At 43.2% G+C, this 20,364-nt stretch overlaps 1 protein-coding gene across 6 annotated transcripts in view; it reads left to right on the plus strand.

Moving 5' to 3' along the window:
- The first annotated feature begins 2,963 nt into the window (after window positions 1-2,963).
- slc8a4a (solute carrier family 8 member 4a) overlaps window positions 2,964-20,364 on the plus strand; it is a 107,387-nt gene continuing 89,986 nt past the window's right edge. For 5 of the 6 annotated variants that reach the window (XM_060935198.1, XM_060935200.1, XM_060935201.1 and 2 more), the window contains exons 1-2: window positions 3,087-4,274; window positions 6,312-6,820. In XM_060935198.1, the coding sequence (XP_060791181.1) occupies window positions 3,201-4,274; window positions 6,312-6,820 (1,583 nt within the window). In that variant the 5' untranslated portion in view covers window positions 3,087-3,200. Of the gene's footprint in view, window positions 4,275-6,311; window positions 6,821-20,364 lie in introns of all 6 variants that reach the window. The other variant, XM_060935197.1, reaches the window with a different exon arrangement.

A 20,364-nucleotide genomic window follows, 5' to 3' on the forward strand; every position in this document is an offset into this window, starting at 1 on the left:
GTTCATGAAATGTTCCTTTTCATCACAAATCTTTGTTGTAGGCATTGTGGTCTATTGGAGCAGTTTGTGTTTTTAAAAGTGCATTAGAAAAACACTCGTTGAGACATTTAATAGCTGCATGCCACCAAGAGCAAGACACCCCCCCGAAGTTATGAGCAGTTGTGACAGGCAATAACCCAGGGATGAAATCTAAAATTGATGAGATTTATGCAGTATTGACTTCCTCTACATTGTGACATAATAATAAGAAGCCTGCATATACTGTGCGTAGTATGCAGAGATGGTTAGTAATATTAGTTTTCTGTAATCAGATTATAAAACTGAAGAATTTATTAACGGAGTACTTAATTTAGAGTGGTGTCATTTAACTATGTTTACTCTGAGATGATTACATTTCTTCAGTGTTGCCTGTAATAATCTTTTCGTAAGTATTTTAATTTATTTCCATACGTATTTGCACACATCCAGCTCATTTAAGTTCTACACAAGAATTATATTATTAGAATCTGTTTGTTTGTATATGTATCATTTAAGCAATTCATTTAAAGGTTCTGACTGCAGAGTTGAATTCTGGGCAAAATGTTTTATTTCTATTGCTGTTGGAGTTTCGAGATGTTGCGCTGCTGCACACACGGTGTATCCTGTGTGTAAACGTTTTGCTGAGATAAAATGCGTCCTGCGTTTTATGATTCCAGAGATTGCCGAAGCAAGTGAGCAACATCATAGGACCACCGTTTGACCTACTTTTAACTAAAACAAGTCGGCATGGGCAAACATGGCGGACTCCGCTCTCCCAGCAGCTAAAAGTTAGCGGAAAAGGAAAGCTGACTAGTGAGTGTAACTGCAAGATAGAGCAAGGTTGGATGATGTGTCATTTTTCTGGACAGAAAACTAATTCTAGCTAGTGCTTAGCTGTCTTGGCCTTAGAACTCATGGGCTCGACTCCACAGTAGCGAGTATGGAGTTATACACCTAATGTTTTGATCTTCCGGGGGGGGAAGACGATAACAAAAGCAGTGACAGAGAAAAGATATATTTGTCTTTTGTTTCGCAGATCTATTCACAAATGTCAACCAGAAATTACATCCCTGCGACTCAAAACTCTCTCAGGTTGATGCGGAGTCGCAACGTTTTCCTTGCGTCGTCATCTTGGTGTGACACCGTTCCATAATAATTATGCTAATTAATTAAAGCTCTTCGCGTCCGGTTATTTCTGTAGAGCCATACTGTTTACATCAAGAGGGAGGAAAAGGGTCCCAAAACGGAGAAAAAGCAACCCTCAGGACATCAAAATGATCACATCTCGTCCACATGATATTGTTCTTGCGAGACGACATAGGAAAATGCCATGCACAATAAAAATGTTTTAAAATTTCAGATGACTTTGCAGTCAGCACATTTAAGACCCAGAACATTGTGAGGTAATAATGAAACTTTTTCTAAATGGTTTTTCAATAAAATGCAAACCAGTGTTTTTCTCTGAGCAAATGTTTCTCAATTTGTGTTTTGTGAATCGGAATGTGGAAAAAAATTGTGAAAATAGACATTTGGGATTGTATGTGGTTTACAAATACCTTGTACTCAAAACATCAAATACATGATTTTTTTTTTCAAAATGGATTTTTTTCAATGATTTGTGACACAATAGAAATATAAATTATGAATTTGTAGATCAAGTAACTTGTGTGCATCTAAGCACATGAGTCCCCATCTCCACTCACTTTAGCCCCAAATCTAAGGGTTCTAACAATGCTGTCCCCCCCCATAAAAAAAGCAAGCGTTCTTCATAGCGTTATGGCAGGACTTGATTTGGAACTGTGAAATTAAGCTTCATAAAATGGAGAACAAGAAGGAAGGATGCATGCCCGTTACTTGATCCATAAATGCAACCCTTCAAATTCAGACCTGTTTAAACATAGAATATTTCTTTTAGACCTTTTGCATCTTTTCTAGTAAAATAAGCAAAATTATCTGCCAATTAAACAAGAAAATTTCAAGTTTGATATTAGTAATAAGGTTAAGAAAAAGGTTTCAGAATCTTATATTTTGGTTTACTGTTTATCCTTTTTATTATAATAAGAAACACGAGAGAAATTTCACCATGTTCAAGATACACTGTCACCAAAAGTATGTGGACACCTGCATGTTGAACATCCCATTCCAAAATCATGGGCATTAATTGTGAGTTTATCTGCCTTTGCTGCTTATAAGAACCTCCACTCTCTTCTAGCCAGGCTTTCCACTAGATTTTGGAGTATGGCTCTGGGGATTTTGTGTTCATTCAGCCACAACAGTGCAAGAGGTTGGGCACTGATGTGCAGCAGTCATTCCAGTTCATCCCAAAGGTGTTCAGTCGGGTTTGAGGTCAGGGCTCTGTGCAGTACACTCGAGTTCTTCATCAGCCTTGGGGAAACCATGTCTTCATGGATCTCACTTTGTGCACAGGAGCATTGTCATGCTGGAAAATGTTTCAGTTCAACCCCTTAGTTCCAGTTAAAAGAAATGTTAATGTTGCAGCATACAAATATTCTATGCAATTTTATGCTTCCAACTTTGTGGTAACCGTTTGGGGAAGAACCACACATGGGTATGATGGTCAGGTGTCCATAAACTTTTGGCCATAGTGTATTTCTGCTTGCTAAGATTTCACTTTTTATTTTTTATTTTTTGGCTTGTGGATAGTTAAAAAAAAAAAAAAAAAGTGATCACAAATCTATGGATTATGATGCATACATTTTGTAAATAACCAAAATGTACAAATGTGTGTTAATTGCTGTCATATAGAAAGGTACATATTTGAATTGGAAGATACGTCATGGTGTCTCTGGTACAGTGTGTCAAATTTAAAATGTGCCCTTTTCTATTCTTGTACATTTCAGAGGTGGACATCGTGGGGCTGATTTACCACATTTTAGGAGCTGAATTCTGCTTTTGCTGGATTCCATTATCAGTCCTGCAACACCATGCATCGCCTCCGTCTCATGCATACCTCCACTACCTCCCTGTCTGCTCTCATCATCATGCTGAGTGTTACTCAGCTTTCCCAGGCCACCTCTGATGCCTCCCACAGTAGCCCAGGGAACTGTTCTGGGGAGAACAGCTGCTCTGAGGGCGTGGTACTCCCTATATGGAACCCCCAGAACCCATCAGTGGGCGATAAGGTGGCACGTGCCATTGTCTATTTCGTTGCCCTCATCTACATGTTCCTGGGAATGTCCATCATTGCAGATCGCTTCATGTCCTCAATTGAGGTCATCACGTCACAAGAGAAGGAAATCACCATTAAAAAACCCAATGGAGAAACTAGCACTGCCACAGTGCGCATCTGGAATGAGACAGTGTCCAACCTGACATTAATGGCATTGGGTTCTTCAGCACCAGAGATCCTGCTGTCTGTGATTGAAGTCTGTGGGCACAAGTTTGAAGCTGGTCATCTTGGTCCAAGCACCATAGTAGGCAGTGCTGCCTTCAACATGTTTATCATCATCGCTATCTGTGTCTACGTGGTGCCCGATGGTGAAGTGAGAAAGATAAAACACTTAAGGGTCTTTTTCGTGACCGCAGCTTGGAGTGTGTTTGCTTACATCTGGCTCTACATGATCCTCTCTGTATTTTCCCCTGGCGTGGTGGAGGTTTGGGAAGCTGTGTTAACATTCCTCTTCTTTCCCATTTGTGTGCTCCAAGCCTGGATCGCAGACCGTCGTTTGCTCTTCTACAAGTACGTTCACAAGCGCTACCGTGCGGACAAGAATCGTGGCATCATCATTGAAACGGAGGGTGATGGTATGTTCACAAAGATGGACATGGAGATGGATGGGCAGGGCACCAACTCTCACCACAAGGAGGTTCTGGATGGCATGCTTGCTGGTGTGGAAGAGGGAGGAGGCGGTGGAGGAGGAGGTGGAGAAGAAGAAGAGGCACGAAGGGAAATGGCTCGGACGCTGAAGGAGCTGAAGCAAAGGCACCCTGAGAAGGACATGGAGCAGCTGATTGAAATGGCCAACTACCAGGTGTTGGTTCAGCAACAAAAGAGCAGGGCGTTCTACCGCATCCAGGCCACACGCATGATGATTGGCGCAGGGAACATCCTGAAGAAGCATGCTGCAGACCAGGCTAGGAAAGTAGTGAGCTGCCATGAGGCCAATGCGCAAGAAGAGGATCCTCACACCGTCTACTTGGAGTTTGAGCCCTCTCACTACCAGTGCTTCGAGAACTGTGGTTCCCTCAAACTGGCTGTGGGCAGACATGGAGGTGACAGTGGCTGCACAGTAAAGGTGAGCACTGGGAAAACGTTAATATAAAAAAAAAAAAATCTGCCATACTCCAGTCACTTAACGACTGTTAAGAGAATCTTGGCCCTGAAATCCACAGAAGCGCACTGATGGCAGGAAGGGACTTTGTAGATTTTTAGAGGATCACTGAATTTTAATGAAAAAAATTATGGAGATGAATTGCATTAGACTCACTTAGCATCATTTGTCATTCTCAAACTAAATTATCCTTCAGGCATTTTACTTACCAAGCACTAAATATTATGACTTTTCAGAAATTAGAATGAATATCATCAAACTATGATGGGTGGCACGGTGGTGTAGTGGTTAGCACTGTCACCTCGCAGTGAGAAGGTTCTGGTTTCAAGCCTTATGGCCGATGAGGTTTTTCTGTGTGGAGTTTGCATGTTTTCTTCGTGTCTGTGTGGGTTTCCTCCAGGTGCTCTGGTTTCCTCCACTGTTAGGCCAACTGGTTACTCTTAATTGCCCATAGATGTGTGTGTGAATGGTTGAGTGGGAACTGTGCTATGTCCTCGATGTCCACCCTGGGTCGCTCTCCTGAGCTAGCTAACAAATCTGCAGTGAACGGTCAACTATGGCTGATGTACGAGGAAAAAAAAAAGATTAAATTGATGAATTCTGGTTTTTGTCTGTTTTTACATACACTGAATTTAGTTAAGTTTAATTATGGAAAATGTTGAAGCCGCCCAGCCACAGACGTGCTGAGCATCGAGCTACTTTCATTTGCAAGTGTCTAAACCAGCTGTTTGTTCATAAGTTTGAAATTAATTTCAGTGATGCTCATCACAACTATAACACCTAGATTTAGCAGTAATATTTGAAAAAACGTAGCTGATAGAAACTGGGGCTTGTGGGCATCTACAAATTTTGCTGTAGACAATTGAAACAAGTTAAGTCCTTGAAGGAAGTGACGACATGGAGAAAGTTTTTAAAAAGGCCTCTGCAAAGTAGTTTTGTAGTCAGAAAAGATTTTATGTTTAAAACGCACAATTTCATAACTGCACAACTTTACCTGTATTTTTTTAAAATGGTTTTTAATGTAATTACATTTTTTGAGAGCCCTTCTGTAAATCACTTCTGTGACGTTAGTGTCCTCAATAAAGATCGTTTTAAAATAGTTATTTGGTTATTTTTTTGATAATATACTTTTGTCTATTTTATATACAGACTGCTTTATACACTTTATATAAGAAATGCCATTAACACCGAGTAACTTTGTGATAAATTCAATACAAACCAGTACACAATTTTAAAAGAAAATATAATGCAGTGTGTGCTATAGTGTCATATTAGTTTCCGTTGGAAACTTGAGGAATTCTGCTTCAAAAATATCTAACACTTATTACGACAAACTGAACACGGGTAAATTCACTTCTTATCCACTAATATTTACTGAAAAAAGATGCGTAACTCTAACATATAAAATAACGTAGTGCTTATCTAAATTGCGTTGTAGGAGATCCCGAAGAATCCGACTTCTCAACCAATTGGCATATGCAATACACAAGGGTTTCCCTCATACATTAAGACTGGAATAGCAGTCTGCAGTGATGAAAGGGTTAATTACCTGCTGGGAAGGATGAGCACTGAATTGCATTTGAAGAGAAGATGGTGTGGGGGGGATTTCTAAACTTTTAGTCTACAGCCCATGGGGAAGCCATGGCCTAATGGTTGGAGAAGCAGCTTTGGGACAAAAGGTTGCTGGTTTGATTCCCTGGACCAACAGGAATGGTTGAAGGCACCTAACCCCCAACTGCTCCCCAGGCTGCTCTGGGTATATTGTACGATGCTGTGGATAAGGGCGTCTGCTCAATGCCAGTAATGTAACGTAACCTAAATTCCTAGCGATGTTTGTTTGTTTTTGCTCCTGTATGAAAGCTCAAACACTGCTCCACCTGTTTCACTTGTTTCAGCACTAAAGTTTTGGGGATTTTTTTTTTTTGGGGGGGGGGTTGAACTGTATCATCTCGGTATCCTCAGGTCTCTGACTACAGAATCCTGTGCTGTGCCTTCCCCTAGGTGGACTATCGTACTGAGGATGGCACAGCTAATGCTGGCTCTGATTATGAGTTTGCTGAGGGGACGCTGGTCTTCAAACCAGGCGAAACCATAAAGGAGTTGACGGTTGGCGTAATTGATGACGACATCTTTGAGGAAGACGAGCATTTCTACGTGCACCTCAGTAACCCACGTGTCGTTCATCGAGCCGAGGTCTCCATTCTCGATCCAGATGCCCCAGGTAATAGCCTTTTAGGTTCCGTCCCCATTCAGCCAAAAGCTGCGCTGGGTACTGCTCACACTGCCACGGTGACCATCTATGATGACGACCATGCGGGGATCTTCACATTCGAGAGCGCATCGATGCGTGTGAGTGAGAGTGTGGGCATCATGCAGGTGAAGGTGCACAGAACATCTGGAGCACGAGGAAAGGTGGCCGTGCCATTCCACACCAGTGAGGGGACTGCCAAGGCTGGAGAGGACTATGAGGAGGTGGCTGGAAAATTGGAATTCCTCAACGATGAGACCATGTAAGTTTCTAACACCCTTGTTTTTGTTTTTATAAGGCGTTAGCTTGTTAATTGAGCTTTGTGTACAGTATAACAGTACGAAATGAACAAAACCTGTTACAAAACAATCTTGAAAGCATAATCCAGAGGAAGGATTTTGGATACATATTGGCAATTTCTGAAAAATACACTAGAAATGGATTTACTGGATTTATGCAATTGAGCTGGCAAATGACTGTGCTTTTCAAAAATGGCATATTGACTTCATACTCCTCCCTTTATTTGTGAAATAAAGAGAGATCTTTCCTCTGACAGATTCTTAATCTCAGTGGCAGAACCAGTGAACCACCAGTGAAACTCTGAGAACCCACCAGGCGTACATTCCTCACTTGCACTTTGCACACTCATCCCATTTGTTTTACTGTAGATATTGAATTTTTTCTTCTTTTTTTTTTTAATATAAAGAGTGGTGACCTGAATAATATTCTTTAAGATGATTAAAATGATGTGCGCTTGTGTGCTTTGATGGTAATATTAACGTAAATTAAATTTTATAAATGTTGAGCTGAATTATTTCTTGCGGCTATGTTTTTAAGTTGTTTTGAGGCTTCATATGCCAGCAAGAATGAGTTGGTGGGTTTTTTTTTGTTTGTTTGTTTTGTTTTTGTTTTTTTTGAGCGAAGACAAATGAAGAGTACAGTGTAGGTGCAAACATTATTCTATCCACATTCACTGGATATAAGCAATTGCGTGCTGTGATTGGCGACTCTACTACTCCGATATCAGCTCGTATACCGTGAGTAGAGAAAAACAAAATGGCAGAGCGTGTTGCTGAAGCAACCAAGGAAGAAATAAAAACTCTACTTGAACACCCCCCCCCCCCCCCCCCCCCCAAAAAAAAAAAAGCAACAAGATATGGAATGGAAGTATTTGATGGTAAGAACATACCATAGCTTTTTAGAATTATTATAGCATTTTTCACAAATTGCTACCGTCATTTCACTGAGATTTTGTCAGATGTTTTGTATAAAGTTTTTATTTATCAAATTTGCAAAAAATAAAAAATGCTGCTTTTCTCAAAATCCAGGGAATGTGGATAGAATAAAACAGTTATTCCACTTAATCTCATTCTGTATGGCTTATGGCCAACTTGGTGCTACATGCTTCATCGGTTATCAGTTCATGTACGGCTCGATTTCGTGGAATAACTGTTAAATATAAAACCAAAAAGTGATCTAGAAATAAAATACTCTAATTCTAATGACAAGCTACAAGTGTACAGTGTTTGTATGAAGGAAATTATTCAATTATTATTGAACTGAAGATTCTAAAGAGTTTGGAACGGTTTTATTTTAGAAGGGAAGAATATGTGATATTGGAACGACAATCTGGCACATTGTTTTTAAACATAAATTCATGGTTAAAATAAATAGCTAGCTTGTAAACATACCATTATTTTACATCATGTAACCTTTAGACCACGAAGTTCCAGAAAAAAGGGGATCTTGTTCTTCATATAAAGCTTGTGTTAGTGTGGCATGTTTGAAATCGATGAAATACCATGAACTGGTGAAAGTCACTCCTGAGGACATATTGGATTTGAGTTGCACAGGTACTTCAATTTCCAACCAAAACCCTTTGAAGATGTACCGTCACCTCTACCAACATAATCCACCTTTTGATCTTTTAGTGATGGGGATTTCTGCTGTTTTCAATTGGTGGTATAGAGAAGAGATGGCAGGATACTGGAGATTAAGTTCTAAAGAAAGAGAGAGCATGTTAATCTGAGGGAGTGAGGGATGAGTGCTGGAGAATCCCAGAGATCTAACACGGAGTCTTTTATATTCACAGTTGAGAATCAAGATTGATCTATGCATTAAGCTTGCTTGATACTGAAACTGGTGGTCAATTATTTGAGGAAAAAAGTGGGGTGGAGGGGAGGAAAGAGCTTCTTGAACCCGAGTGTGAAGAAAACTGTTGAATGAAAGTTGAATACAGGGCTGTATGATGTGCTAAATTTACACACACACATTTTTGCTCATTATTGAAATCACGACTTTTTTTAATACCTATCCAACCACTTTAGGAACAACATATTGACCTCCAAAAGGTATGATTACTTGCACCAGTATCTAGTCTTGTGACCTTTCAGGAAGTGGCAGTTTTATGAGCAGGAATATTTCATTAATGTGAGAAGAGACTGGGCAGGCCTGAGTTTTCCAAAAGCATCGTAGCACAAAGATGATCGTTAAATGGTCGAGCGAGCAGCACAATGAATGCTCTCTCTCTCTCTCTCTCTCTCTCTCTCTCTCTCTCTCTCTCTCTCTCTCTCTCCTCGTTAAGATGCTCCTAGTGTTGAGGTTTTTGGGAAACCCAGACCAGTTATAGTTGACAAGAAGACTATAGTAACTCGAATAACCACTCTTTACAAACCTGGTGAGCAGAAAAGCATTTCAGAACACATCAAATTTTGAGTTGGGTGGGCTGCAAGGGCAGATGAGCACACTGGATTCCAGTGCTATCAACCAAGAACAAGAATCTTAGCTATCAAAACCTCACCTGATCTTTTTTTAGTCTTCAGCTAGTCAGGTTTAGTGACCTTGTACCCAGTATAGCCTCAGATTTCTGTTCTTGGCTGATGGGGAAGGAACCTGGTGTGGTCTTCTGCTGTTGTAGGTTCAACCTGTTGTGTATTTTGAGGTGATGTTCTGCTCACCATGGTTGGAGAGTGATTATTTGAGTTAAGAGTCTTGCTGTCAGCTTGGAACAATCAACAAATTAGTTGAAATCAATGATTTAGTATGAGAGAGGATCAAGAGACTGATAAGAGGAGGGGATATAATGGAAATTGGCAGGGGTTTTTTTTTGAGGATTGTTTTTCTACAGGAGTGACACAGCAGTGCAATGGGATGAGGTGTGGGTGAACTGAGCAGAATTAAACAGGGTTGCGATAAAACAAGGGATTAAATGGAGAGAGGAGGTGAGCAGCAGGTATAGAGGTGGGAGGAAAGGTACGGTAGGGAAGAGAGGAGGGATAAGTGTGTTAGAGAGAGAGAGAGGGTGATTTGTTTGAGCAGTTAGATCTCAGCATTCATAGCGTTGGTTGACTGAAGTGGTTGAGATGAGAAAGAAGCTATGTAGGTGTGTGTGTGTGTGAGAGAGAGAGAATGCTATTCTTAATCACGCAAACAAAAAAGGAGCTGTGTTGTCTGTTTACAGTAGCGCTGAATTTGTTAAATCAGTGTGTTCATGTGTATAGGTGTGTGTGTGTGTGTGTGTGTGTGTGTGTGTGTGTGTGTGAGAGAGAGGGAGAGAGCGAGAGACGAAGGCTCGATTGAAGTGTGTGCATGTGGGGGTGGACTGAGTGGATAAGCCTGGGAGTCTGTAACCGCAGAAATGATTCTGGCAGTATATGTGTATGATGTGCAAAACCTAAGCAATCTGTGTTCATCAGTGCAACATGGGTTAGGTTTCTTTGACCCGTATCTGCTCACAGCTCTTAGAAATGGACACACGATGCAAAATGGAAGTGTTAAAGGTGGGGCCTTCACATTCTTGCAGCTTCAGAGGAATAACTTCAGTCACTGTGGCATCCTAGGTTATTTAAACTACAGAAGAAAAATGTGGACCAGTAACATGGAACCAGTTGGGACAAAGAGCCAAAGAGCTCTGCTTGCCTTTTTATTCAGAATTGAATGATTGCAGATCAGACGTTTCTGAAATGCTCATACCAGACTGTCTGGCAGCTACAGCCATACTAATGAATCACTGATCACTTTTTAAAATGTGAAGACCAGAATTTGCATTACTTTGTGCATTGTACTGCTGTCATGTGATTGGACAATTGCATGAATGGGCAGTGGTGTTCCTAATAAATTGGCCAGTGAGAGTGTGTTTGTAGGTAGGGGGAACCCCTAAAGAAAATTTGGCTTCGGAACCAGCTTTAACTGAAGTTCAGCTCACTTATTCTCTCAGGAGCTGCAGTTCAAGAGAGCGGACACCAGAATACAGGAGTCTGGGGAACTCTCTCTCCCCATTCCCACTCGCAGTGAAAAACTATAAATTTTCCCTTATTATGCAGTAATGGTGTCATGTGGGAATGGAAGCAAAATGGCCAAGTCAAAACGTTAACCTACCCCCTGGCGACCTTGTAACATTTACAGAAATCTTTTGCAGAGGTGGACAGTAACGAAGTACTTTTTTTTTTTTTTTTTTTAACTTTTATGACTTTGCCTTTCAAATGTAAAGTTAAATATCGTACCTTTCACGCCACTACATTTCTGTCAAGGTCCTCGTTACTATGAAGTGGCTTGGAAAGTGGATGTTTGGGTTTGTGGGGTTTTTTTTCCCCCCTTTTCTAAAACATGATTTTTTTTCGCAGGTGACACCGAGACAGACCATCAGTAATCACTAGGGTTACGTCCATAGACTGTATAAAATCAAGTTCAGTGATTTTCTCAACAGCATTATTTGAGCATGACCAGTTGATGGCAGAATGGAAGGAGGTGGTTCTTCTGGAGAACGCACATGCACTCATGGCCCATGAACCCATGTTTTAGTTTTCTGAAAGGATTAAAGATCCGTTTCATTTTAAATGTTTGCCAAAAACGAACCACATCACGGCCTACAAAAACTTGCCATCCAACCTGTGGAAGCATCTTGAGGTATATAAACGTTTCCAAGAGAAAGCTTGCAACAAAGTTGTCTGTGCTTTTAGAGCTAGCGATAACATTGCAATAGCTATGCAGTCTGGTTAGTCAAATGACTTTCTATGGATTTGCCCACCAAGTTGCCATAGCCTTGTCCACGGCTAACATTAACACATAGCTAGTTAACTTGGACACTGTTAGTTAGCATGTAGAAATGGAGTTACGCGAACATGAATAACGTTAACTTATCTGAAGTCCTTTCAGAAATGTTTTAGCATAAACTTGCCAGATAAACAGAATGTAGAAATCTTTCTTTTCTAGCAGCGTTAGCTACCCAATATGATTTCGAGTTTGAAAAGAGTTTGCTAGCATGTCAGGTGGAGCTTCACTGACTAGCTAGCTTAACATTAAACCATCATGATGGCAAGGCATGCGTTCATTTTGTGAATTCACATTTCTTTCCTTGGTGATGGCATTAGGTTTTGTAAGCATTGTGGCAATAATACAACGATGCGTTGACCAGAAAATGCACTTTTAATACTTAAGTATTTTAAAAACAAGTACTTAGTACTTAAGTAAAAATTTGACTGTACAGCTTTCACTTGTATTGGAGTAACGTTTGACCAGTGGGCTCTGTACTTTGACTTAAGTAATGAAGTTGGGTACTTTTGTCCACTTCTGATCTTTTGTTATGGCTCCACTGGGAATCATGTGACTTACCAGTCACATGTCTGGTAACCAGACTTGCATGTCTGGTCATGATGTTGCTGGCAGTGATGTAAATGATGTAGTGATTGTGCTGGCTGGCACTACTGATACTCAAAACAACCAGCAAACATCAGCAGATACGGTGCGAGCACCATACCTGTGTGGGATATGTTTCAGGATCTAACGCAGACAGCCGAAACTGAGGATCAGAGCGACCCATATATATAAAGCTTGAATTTTTTTTTTTTTTTTTTGTAGCCTACATACATACAATAGTTTTATTTCTAAACTACACACAATATGACTTCAACAACAGTAGCTAAAATATTTTTAAAAAATAAATCACCTCAATGAGGCTGTAGCTCATACCGGCCACTGTTGTGTGTGAGTTTGAAATCTGATCAATCCTGTCGGAGGAGTATTGATTTTTGTGAAATTGCATATGACCTCTGTGTTGCTGCATCCATGGCAGGTGGCGCTACCTGGTGAACAATTCTTGTTGGAATATGTCTTTAGATTCTTCTGGATGAGTTTCAGTGAAAACATCCTAGCAGTTTATGAACAGTAGTGTTTGGTGTGACGAGTCACCCAAAATTTTCAAACGCCCATATGTTAAATATGACAGGTGGCGCCACCATCTTGACAAATTTTATACATACCAACCTGGGGAACATTTCCATAGGAGTTTGAATGAAATCTGATCACTCCTGTAGGAGGAATAGTGGCAGCAGTGACATTCATGAAATTGCACATGACCCCTCTGTAGCCTCATTCATGGTAGGTGGTGCCACCTAGTGACCAATTCTTGTTGGAATATGTCTTTAGATTCTTCTGGATGAGTTTCAGTGAAAACATCCTAGCAGTTTATGAACAGTAGTGTTTGGTGTGACGAGTCACCCAAAATTTTCAAACGCCCATATGTTAAATATGACAGGTGGCGCCACCATCTTGACAAATTTTATACATACCAACCTGGGGAACATTTCCATAGGAGTTTGAATGAAATCTGATCACTCCTGTAGGAGGAATAGTGGCAGCAGTGACATTCATGAAATTGCACATGACCCCTCTGTAGCCTCATTCATGGTAGGTGGTGCCACCTAGTGACCAATTCTTGTTGGAATATGTCTTTAGATTCTTCTGGATGAGTTTCAGTGAAAACATCCTAGCAGTTTATGAACAGTAGTGTTTGGTGTGACGAGTCACCCAAAATTTTCAAACGCCCATATGTTAAATATGACAGGTGGCGCCACCATCTTGACAAATTTTATACATACCAACCTGGGGAACATTTCCATAGGAGTTTGAATGAAATTTGATCACTCCTGTAGGAGGAATAGTGGCAGCAGTGACATTCATGAAATTGCACATGACCCCTCTGTAGCCTCATTCATGGTAGGTGGTGCCACCTAGTGACCAATTCTTGTTGGAATATGTCTTTAGAGTCTTCTGGGTGAGTTTCAGTGAAAAATGTCCCAGCAGTTTACGAACAGTAGCATTTGGTGTGACAAGTCAAATGGCCATAAAATGTTAAATATGACAGGTGGCGCCACCGTCTTGACAACTTTTATACATGGCAACCTGGGGAACATTTGCATATGAGTTTGATCAAAATCTGATCAATCCTGTCAGAGGAGTAGCGATTTTCTTAAAATTGCATATGACCCTTGTGTAGCCACATCCATGGTAGGTGGTGCCACCTGGTAAACAAATCTTGTTGGAATGTCTTTAGAGTCTTCTGGATGAGTTTCAGTGAAAGCATCTTAGCAGTTTATGAACAGTAGCATTTAATGTGACTAGTCACCCCAAAATTTCAGACTCTCATAAAATCATAAATGACAGGTGGCACCACTGTCTTGACAACTCTTATGTACACCCACCTGGGGAACATTGCAAGTTTGATCAAAATATGATCAATCCTGTAGGAGGAGTAGCAATTTTTGTAAATTGTGGACGGATGGACGGGTGACGCGCAATTGCATAAGCTCATCTGGCCTGGTCTGTGGCCGGATGAGCTAATAAATACTGTAATGAATGTTATGTGAATATACTCGGTCTCTCTCTCAAACAAGATTCTGACATTTCCACTTTAATATTTTTATCTTGGTTGAGGCGCACAGACAGATGTAAGTGCAGAAACCTTTTATTGACGCACTCTAGTCAAAGCAACAACAAAATATCATCAGGCATGACAACACGACAGTAGAAGAGAGGAACACAATGAGCATCAGCATGGAAATGCAAACAAACGCAAGACAAACTAACAGAAGCTGGGGATTAAATAAGGTGATGGTAATAAGTGGGAAAATGTGAAGACAGGTATGTATGTGTGGTGAATGCTGTCTACAGAGAACAGGCAACTACATCATGGTGCAGTGTATTCTGGGTGTGTAGTTCAAGGAGTCGTGCTTGTATGGTTGAGTGTGTTGGCAGATACAGCGGTCCTACTGTGTGAGCAAAAATATTATAAATGGCCTTTGTTTGAACAAAACAAATGTTGTGAAACAGGAAGAGAACTTTCTCAACAGAGACATGATTCTGCTTGACTTATGTTGCTAACTAGCTAATGTCTCAGCTTGGGCTCTTCACAACAATGGACTTGCCACCTTGGGAATTGTTATATTTAGTCTCGCACCATTCACATGTTGTGCAGAGGTTTGTGCTTTGTAGCATTCTGTTAAATGCAGTCGCATAGGAATACATGACATCTAACTTTTCTGGAAGAGTGGGAATGAAACCTTGTAGACATATGGATATTTCATATATGTTTAGAAAGGAAGAGCCTTGGTGTTTTTAGTAAATACACCCAAGCTGCAAGCATTCAGTCTCCTGTGTGTGTTGGTGCATGCGTTTGTATACATGATCTACATTCATGTCTGTGTATGTGCGACTGTGATAAATGATTGTTCTCCTCCAGCATGCTTCTGTACCAAAGCCAGGCTGGAAAGATTGAAGGGAAAGGGGACGCTTATGTAAGCCTGCATTTTAACATGAAGCTGAAGCCATGACTAGAACGAGTTCAGAAGAGATGCTACATGAGTAAGGCGGTGCAGCGTGCTCGCCTGGAAATGACGGATCGATGGTGACCCTTGCATTCCGAAACCTTCAATCTACATTCAAGAGGTTGAAGGTTTTACTGTGTGTGTGTGTGGGGGGGGGGATCAGGTTGAGTGAGCTCCTTTAAATCTGCATTGGGAAACATGAATTTGCTCAAAGCAAGCCCTCTTTAAAGGAATATACACCAGTGTTTTCATCTTAATCTCCGTCTACTGCACGTGTAATATACGGTACAGCTGAGACTTTTGTCGCATCTTACTAAGACCTGTTCACTGAAAACTCGCTTGTATGGGGAGCGGCTGTTGAATTATTCGATCAATAAATATTTAAAATTCTTTTGCATGAATTTACACAAATATTGCTATTGTTAGCACTCGTAGCTGTTGACCTAGCTCATGAGCTAGCTCATCATGGATGCAAACAGCGCGCCTTTTGGCGGATGCCGCCTTTTTCACGGCTGTCTGGGGAACTTGTGTGAATCATGCAGAGCTGATGAGGGTTTTTTTTTTTTTTTTTGGGGGGGGGGGGGGGGCGTTGGAGTGTCTGATTTATAATTTCGTCAAAGTAAATTCTATATTAAAATTACTAAATAAGCAAATCCTGTTACAGTCCATGAAACATAGGAAGTATAAGTATGAGAAGAAAACAGTAAATCAGAAAGCTGCGCACGTAAAGCCAATTACGTAACTTGCGTTGGACTGATGGAAATCCTTGCGCGTGCAGTGAAGTGCAGCCAGCAGCAGATAATGGCACGCAGCCAATTGGCTTTACGTGCGCAGCTTTCTGATTTACTGTTTTCTTCTCATACTTCCTATGTTTCATGGACTGTAACGGCATTTGCTTATTTAGTAATTTTAATACAGAATTTACTCTGATGAAATTATAATCAGGCACTCCAACGCCGCCCCCCCCAAAAAAAAAAACTCATCGGATCTGCACGATTCACAAGTCCCCCAGACAGCCATGAAAAAGGCGGCCCGTTTGCATCCATGCTCATGAGCTTTAGCAATATGTCTGCCTAGCCTTGTGGAAGACTTCGGTCACGCACAAGAAGTGCATGGATGGCGTGCACGCAGGTACGTAGGAAGGTGAGTAGGTAGGCCATGTAATCCTTTCTTTCGGACTGAATGAAATGATTGGATTGGCTTTTTGCAGCACTGCGACTGTCACAGATGATGGATTTTTTTTTCTTTGTACCCTCAGAGCATTTGATTTATTCATTACTGTTGAGATGTAAAGAGAATTTCAAGAAACATAGCAAAATCCTTCTAAAATAAATTACCTACCCTGTTAACTCATTGTGTAGGAATAAAGTGTTTTATTTTTATACTCGTTAGCCAACAAGCTTTTTCCCCTTTGTAAATGAGAAATGCAAGTATCAGAATAAATAGTATAACTGGCCCATATGGAACCCAGATATGATGGAAGGTCATGGGTGGTAAAGACAATACAGTATTTCTCCCAGATTGTTATGCGTGTAATGCGTGGCTTACAAAAGATGAAAGCTGACTGACCCAAATGGTCTTATAAACTCTGACATTTGGCGATGTAGCATTTTAAAAAGAATTCTTTTTATGAAAAAGTCCTTGAGAGTACATGAAAATAATGGAACATTTTCTGACTGTGTCTTTATTGATCAATAAGTGCACAGATCTACTGGCATTACAAATGTACCAGTCACTCTCGTTAGTAAGTACGGTTACTAATCTCAAGCACTGACCGTGTACTTGTTCATTAGCCTGTTTTACATGAGGAACTTGGATTAAACCTGCTAGCTATGGTAGATGTAGCTTAGTTGGAAGCACAGGTGTTACCTGCAGGGCATTTCTGCCTGTTGCATCTCTGCCAGTGCCAGTAGGCCAGCCACAAGTTCGTCAGCTGGCAGCCACCCTTCACAGATGTTTTGCCCCTTTGAACCCAGAACATCTCTAGGTGCTGGAGCAGTGATGGGGATGTCTCCCTACCGCTCCCTGTGGCTGGCCCGAAGATCCTTGGTTCCCCCACTTTGGGTCTCTTCTTCTGAGCCAGAGCCAGAAGCTCCCTTTCTCTGCTTCCTCAGCCAGTTCCCTGAGGGCCGCCTTCTGCTTGGACCTGGTGACTCCAAGGGTCTTCAGCAGCTGCCAAGTGGATTTTCCAACTAACTAACAATACAAAATTGATACAAACTATTTGCGACTTTCTGATTTTCAGTTACAACATGACATAGTAAGACAACTTGATTCCCCCTTATCTAAGAACAAATTATTTAAATATACAAGTATGGAACCCCTCCTAGAACTGCCACCTTATTGTGGTGGAGGGGTTTGTGTGCTTGAATGACCCTAGGAGCTATGTTGTCGGGGGCATTACGCTCCTGTTAGGGTCTCCCAAAGCAGACAGGTCCTAGGTGACAGGCCAGACTAAGAGCAGTTCACCAAAACCCCTTATGGATAACAATCAATCAAGGACTGTGATGTCGCCCAGTATGGCGCAGCCGGGGCCCCACCCTGGAGCCAGGCCCAGGGTTGGGGCTTGTGTGCAAGCGCTTGGTGGCCTGGCCTTTGCCCACGGGGCCCAGCTGGGCTCAGCCCGAAGCAGTGACGTGGACCCGACCTCCTGTGGGTTCACCACCCACAGAGGTAGCTGTAGGGGATTGGTGCAGTGTGGATTGGGTGGCAGTCTAGGGCAGGGGCCTCGACGACCTGATCCCCGAACACAGCGGCTAGCTGTTGGGACATGGAATGTCACTTCGCTTGCGGGGGGGGGGGAGCCTGAGCTTGTGCGGGAGGTTGAGAGGTACCGGCTAGAAACAGTCGGACTCACCTCCACGCACAGCTTGGGCTCTGGAACCCAGCTCCTCGAGAGGGGCTGGACTCTCCACTTCTCTGGAGTCGCCCATGGTGAACGGTGGCGGGCTGGTGTGGGCTTGCTTATAGCTCCCCAGCTCAGCTGCCATGTGTTAGAGTTTACCCCAGTGAATGAGAGGGTCACCTCTCTGCGCCTTTGGATCGGGGAGAGGGCTCTTGCTGTTTGTGCCTACGGGCCGAATAGCAGTATAGAGTATCTGGCCTTCTTGGAGTCCCTGGGAGGGGTACTGAGAGGTGCTCAGACTGGGGACTCCATTGTTCTACTGGTGGACTTCAACGCTCACGTGGGCAACGACCGTGATACCTGGAGGGGCATGATTGGGAGGACCGGCCTCCCCAATCTGAACCCGAGTGGTGTTTTGTTATTGGACTTCTGTGCTAGTCATGGTTTGTCCATAACGAACACCATGTTCAAGCATAGGGGTGTCCCATAAGTGCACGTGGCACCAGGACACCTTACTGTAGGTTGGAGGTCGATGATCGACTTTGTTGTCGTTTCATCAGCTCTCAGGCCCTATGTCTTGGACACTCGGGTGAAGAGAGGGTTGAGCGGTCAACTGATCACCACCTGGTGGTGAGTTGGATCCGCTGGCGGAGGAGGAAGCCGGACAGACCTGGCAGGCCCAAACGTGTGGTGAGGGTCTGCTGGGAACATCTGGCCGAGCACTCTGTCGGGGAGGTCTTTAACTCCCACCTCCGGGAGAGCTTCTCTCAGCTTCTGAGGGAGGCAGGGGACATTGAGTCTGAGTGGACCGTGTTCTCTGCCTCCATTGTCGATGCGGCTGTTCAGAGCCGTGGCCGCAAGGTCTCTGGTGCCTGTCGTGGTGGCAATCCCTGAACCCGGTGGTGGACACCGGAAGTAAGGGATGCCGTCAAGCTGAAGGAGTCCTGTCGGGCCATGTTGGCCTCCAGGACTCCTGAGCAGCTGACGGGTATCGGCAAGCCAGGTGTGCCGCAGCTCAGGCAGTTGCGGAGGCAAAAACTTGGAACTGGGAGGAGTTCGGTGAGGCCATGGAGGAGGACTATCGGTCGGCCTCAAAGAAATTCTGGCAAACCGTCCGGCGCCTCAGGAGGGGGAAGCAGTACTCTGCCAATACTGTTTATAGTGTGGGTGGGGAGCTGTTGACCTCGACTGAGAACATTGTCGGGCGGTGGAAGGAATACTTCTTCGAGGATCTCAATCCCACCGTCACGTCTTCCATTGAGGAAGCAGAGGCTGATGACTCAGAGGTAGACTTGTCCATTACCCAAGCCGAAGTCACTGAGGTGGTTAGCAAGCTCCTCGGTGGCAAGGCACCAGGGGTGGATGAGATCTGCCCCAAGTATCTCAAGTCTCTGGATGTTGTGGGGCTGTCTTGGCTGACACGCCTCTGCAACATCGCGTGGCGGTCGGGGACCGTGCCTCTGGAGTGGCAGACTGGGGTGGTGGTACCTCTTTTTAAGAAAGGGGACTGGGGAATGTGCTCCAATTATAGGGGAATCTCACTTCTCAGCCTCCCAGGGAAGGTTTACTCCAGGGTACTGGAGAGGAGAATTCGGCTAATAGTCGAACCTCAGATCCAGGAGGAACTGCGGTTTTTGTCCTGGTCGCAGAACACTGGACCAGCTCTATACCCTTCATAGGGTGCTTGAGGGTTCATGGGACTTTGCCCAACCAGTCCACATGTGCTTTGTGGATCTGGAGAAGGCATTCGACTGTGTCCCTCGTGGTATTCTGTGGGGGGTGCTTCAGGAGTATGGGGTTCGGGGCTCTTTGCTAAGGGCCGTCCGGTCCCTGTACGAACGGAGCAGGAGTCTGGTTTGCATTGCTGGCAGTAAGTCAGACCTGTTCCCAGTGCATGTTGGACTCCAGCAGGGCTGCCCTTTGTCACCGGTTCTGTTCATAATCTTTATGGAAAGAATTTCTAGGAGCAGCCAGGGGCCAGAAAGAATCCTGTTTGGGAACCACAGGATTTCATCTCTGCTTTTTGCAGTTGATATCCTGTTGGCTTCTTCAAACCAGGACCTTCAGCATGCACTGGGGTGGTTTGCAGTTGAGTGTGAAGCAGCTGGGATGAGATCCGCACCTCCAAGTCCGAGGCCATGGTTCTCGACCGGAAAAGGGTGGCTTGCCCCCTCTAGGTTGGTGGAGGAGTTTAAGTATCTCAGGATCTTGTTCACGAGTGAGGGAAGGATGGAGCGTGAGATCGACAGGCGGATCGGTGCGGCCTCCGCAGTGATGTGGTCACTTTACCGGTCCGTCGTGGTGAAGGAGCTGAGCCAAAAGGCGAAGCTCTTGTTTTACCGGTTGATCTACGTTCCGACT

Source organism: Neoarius graeffei, chromosome 12, assembly GCF_027579695.1.
Source record: "Neoarius graeffei isolate fNeoGra1 chromosome 12, fNeoGra1.pri, whole genome shotgun sequence".
NCBI classification, from domain to species: Eukaryota; Metazoa; Chordata; class Actinopteri; order Siluriformes; family Ariidae; genus Neoarius; species Neoarius graeffei.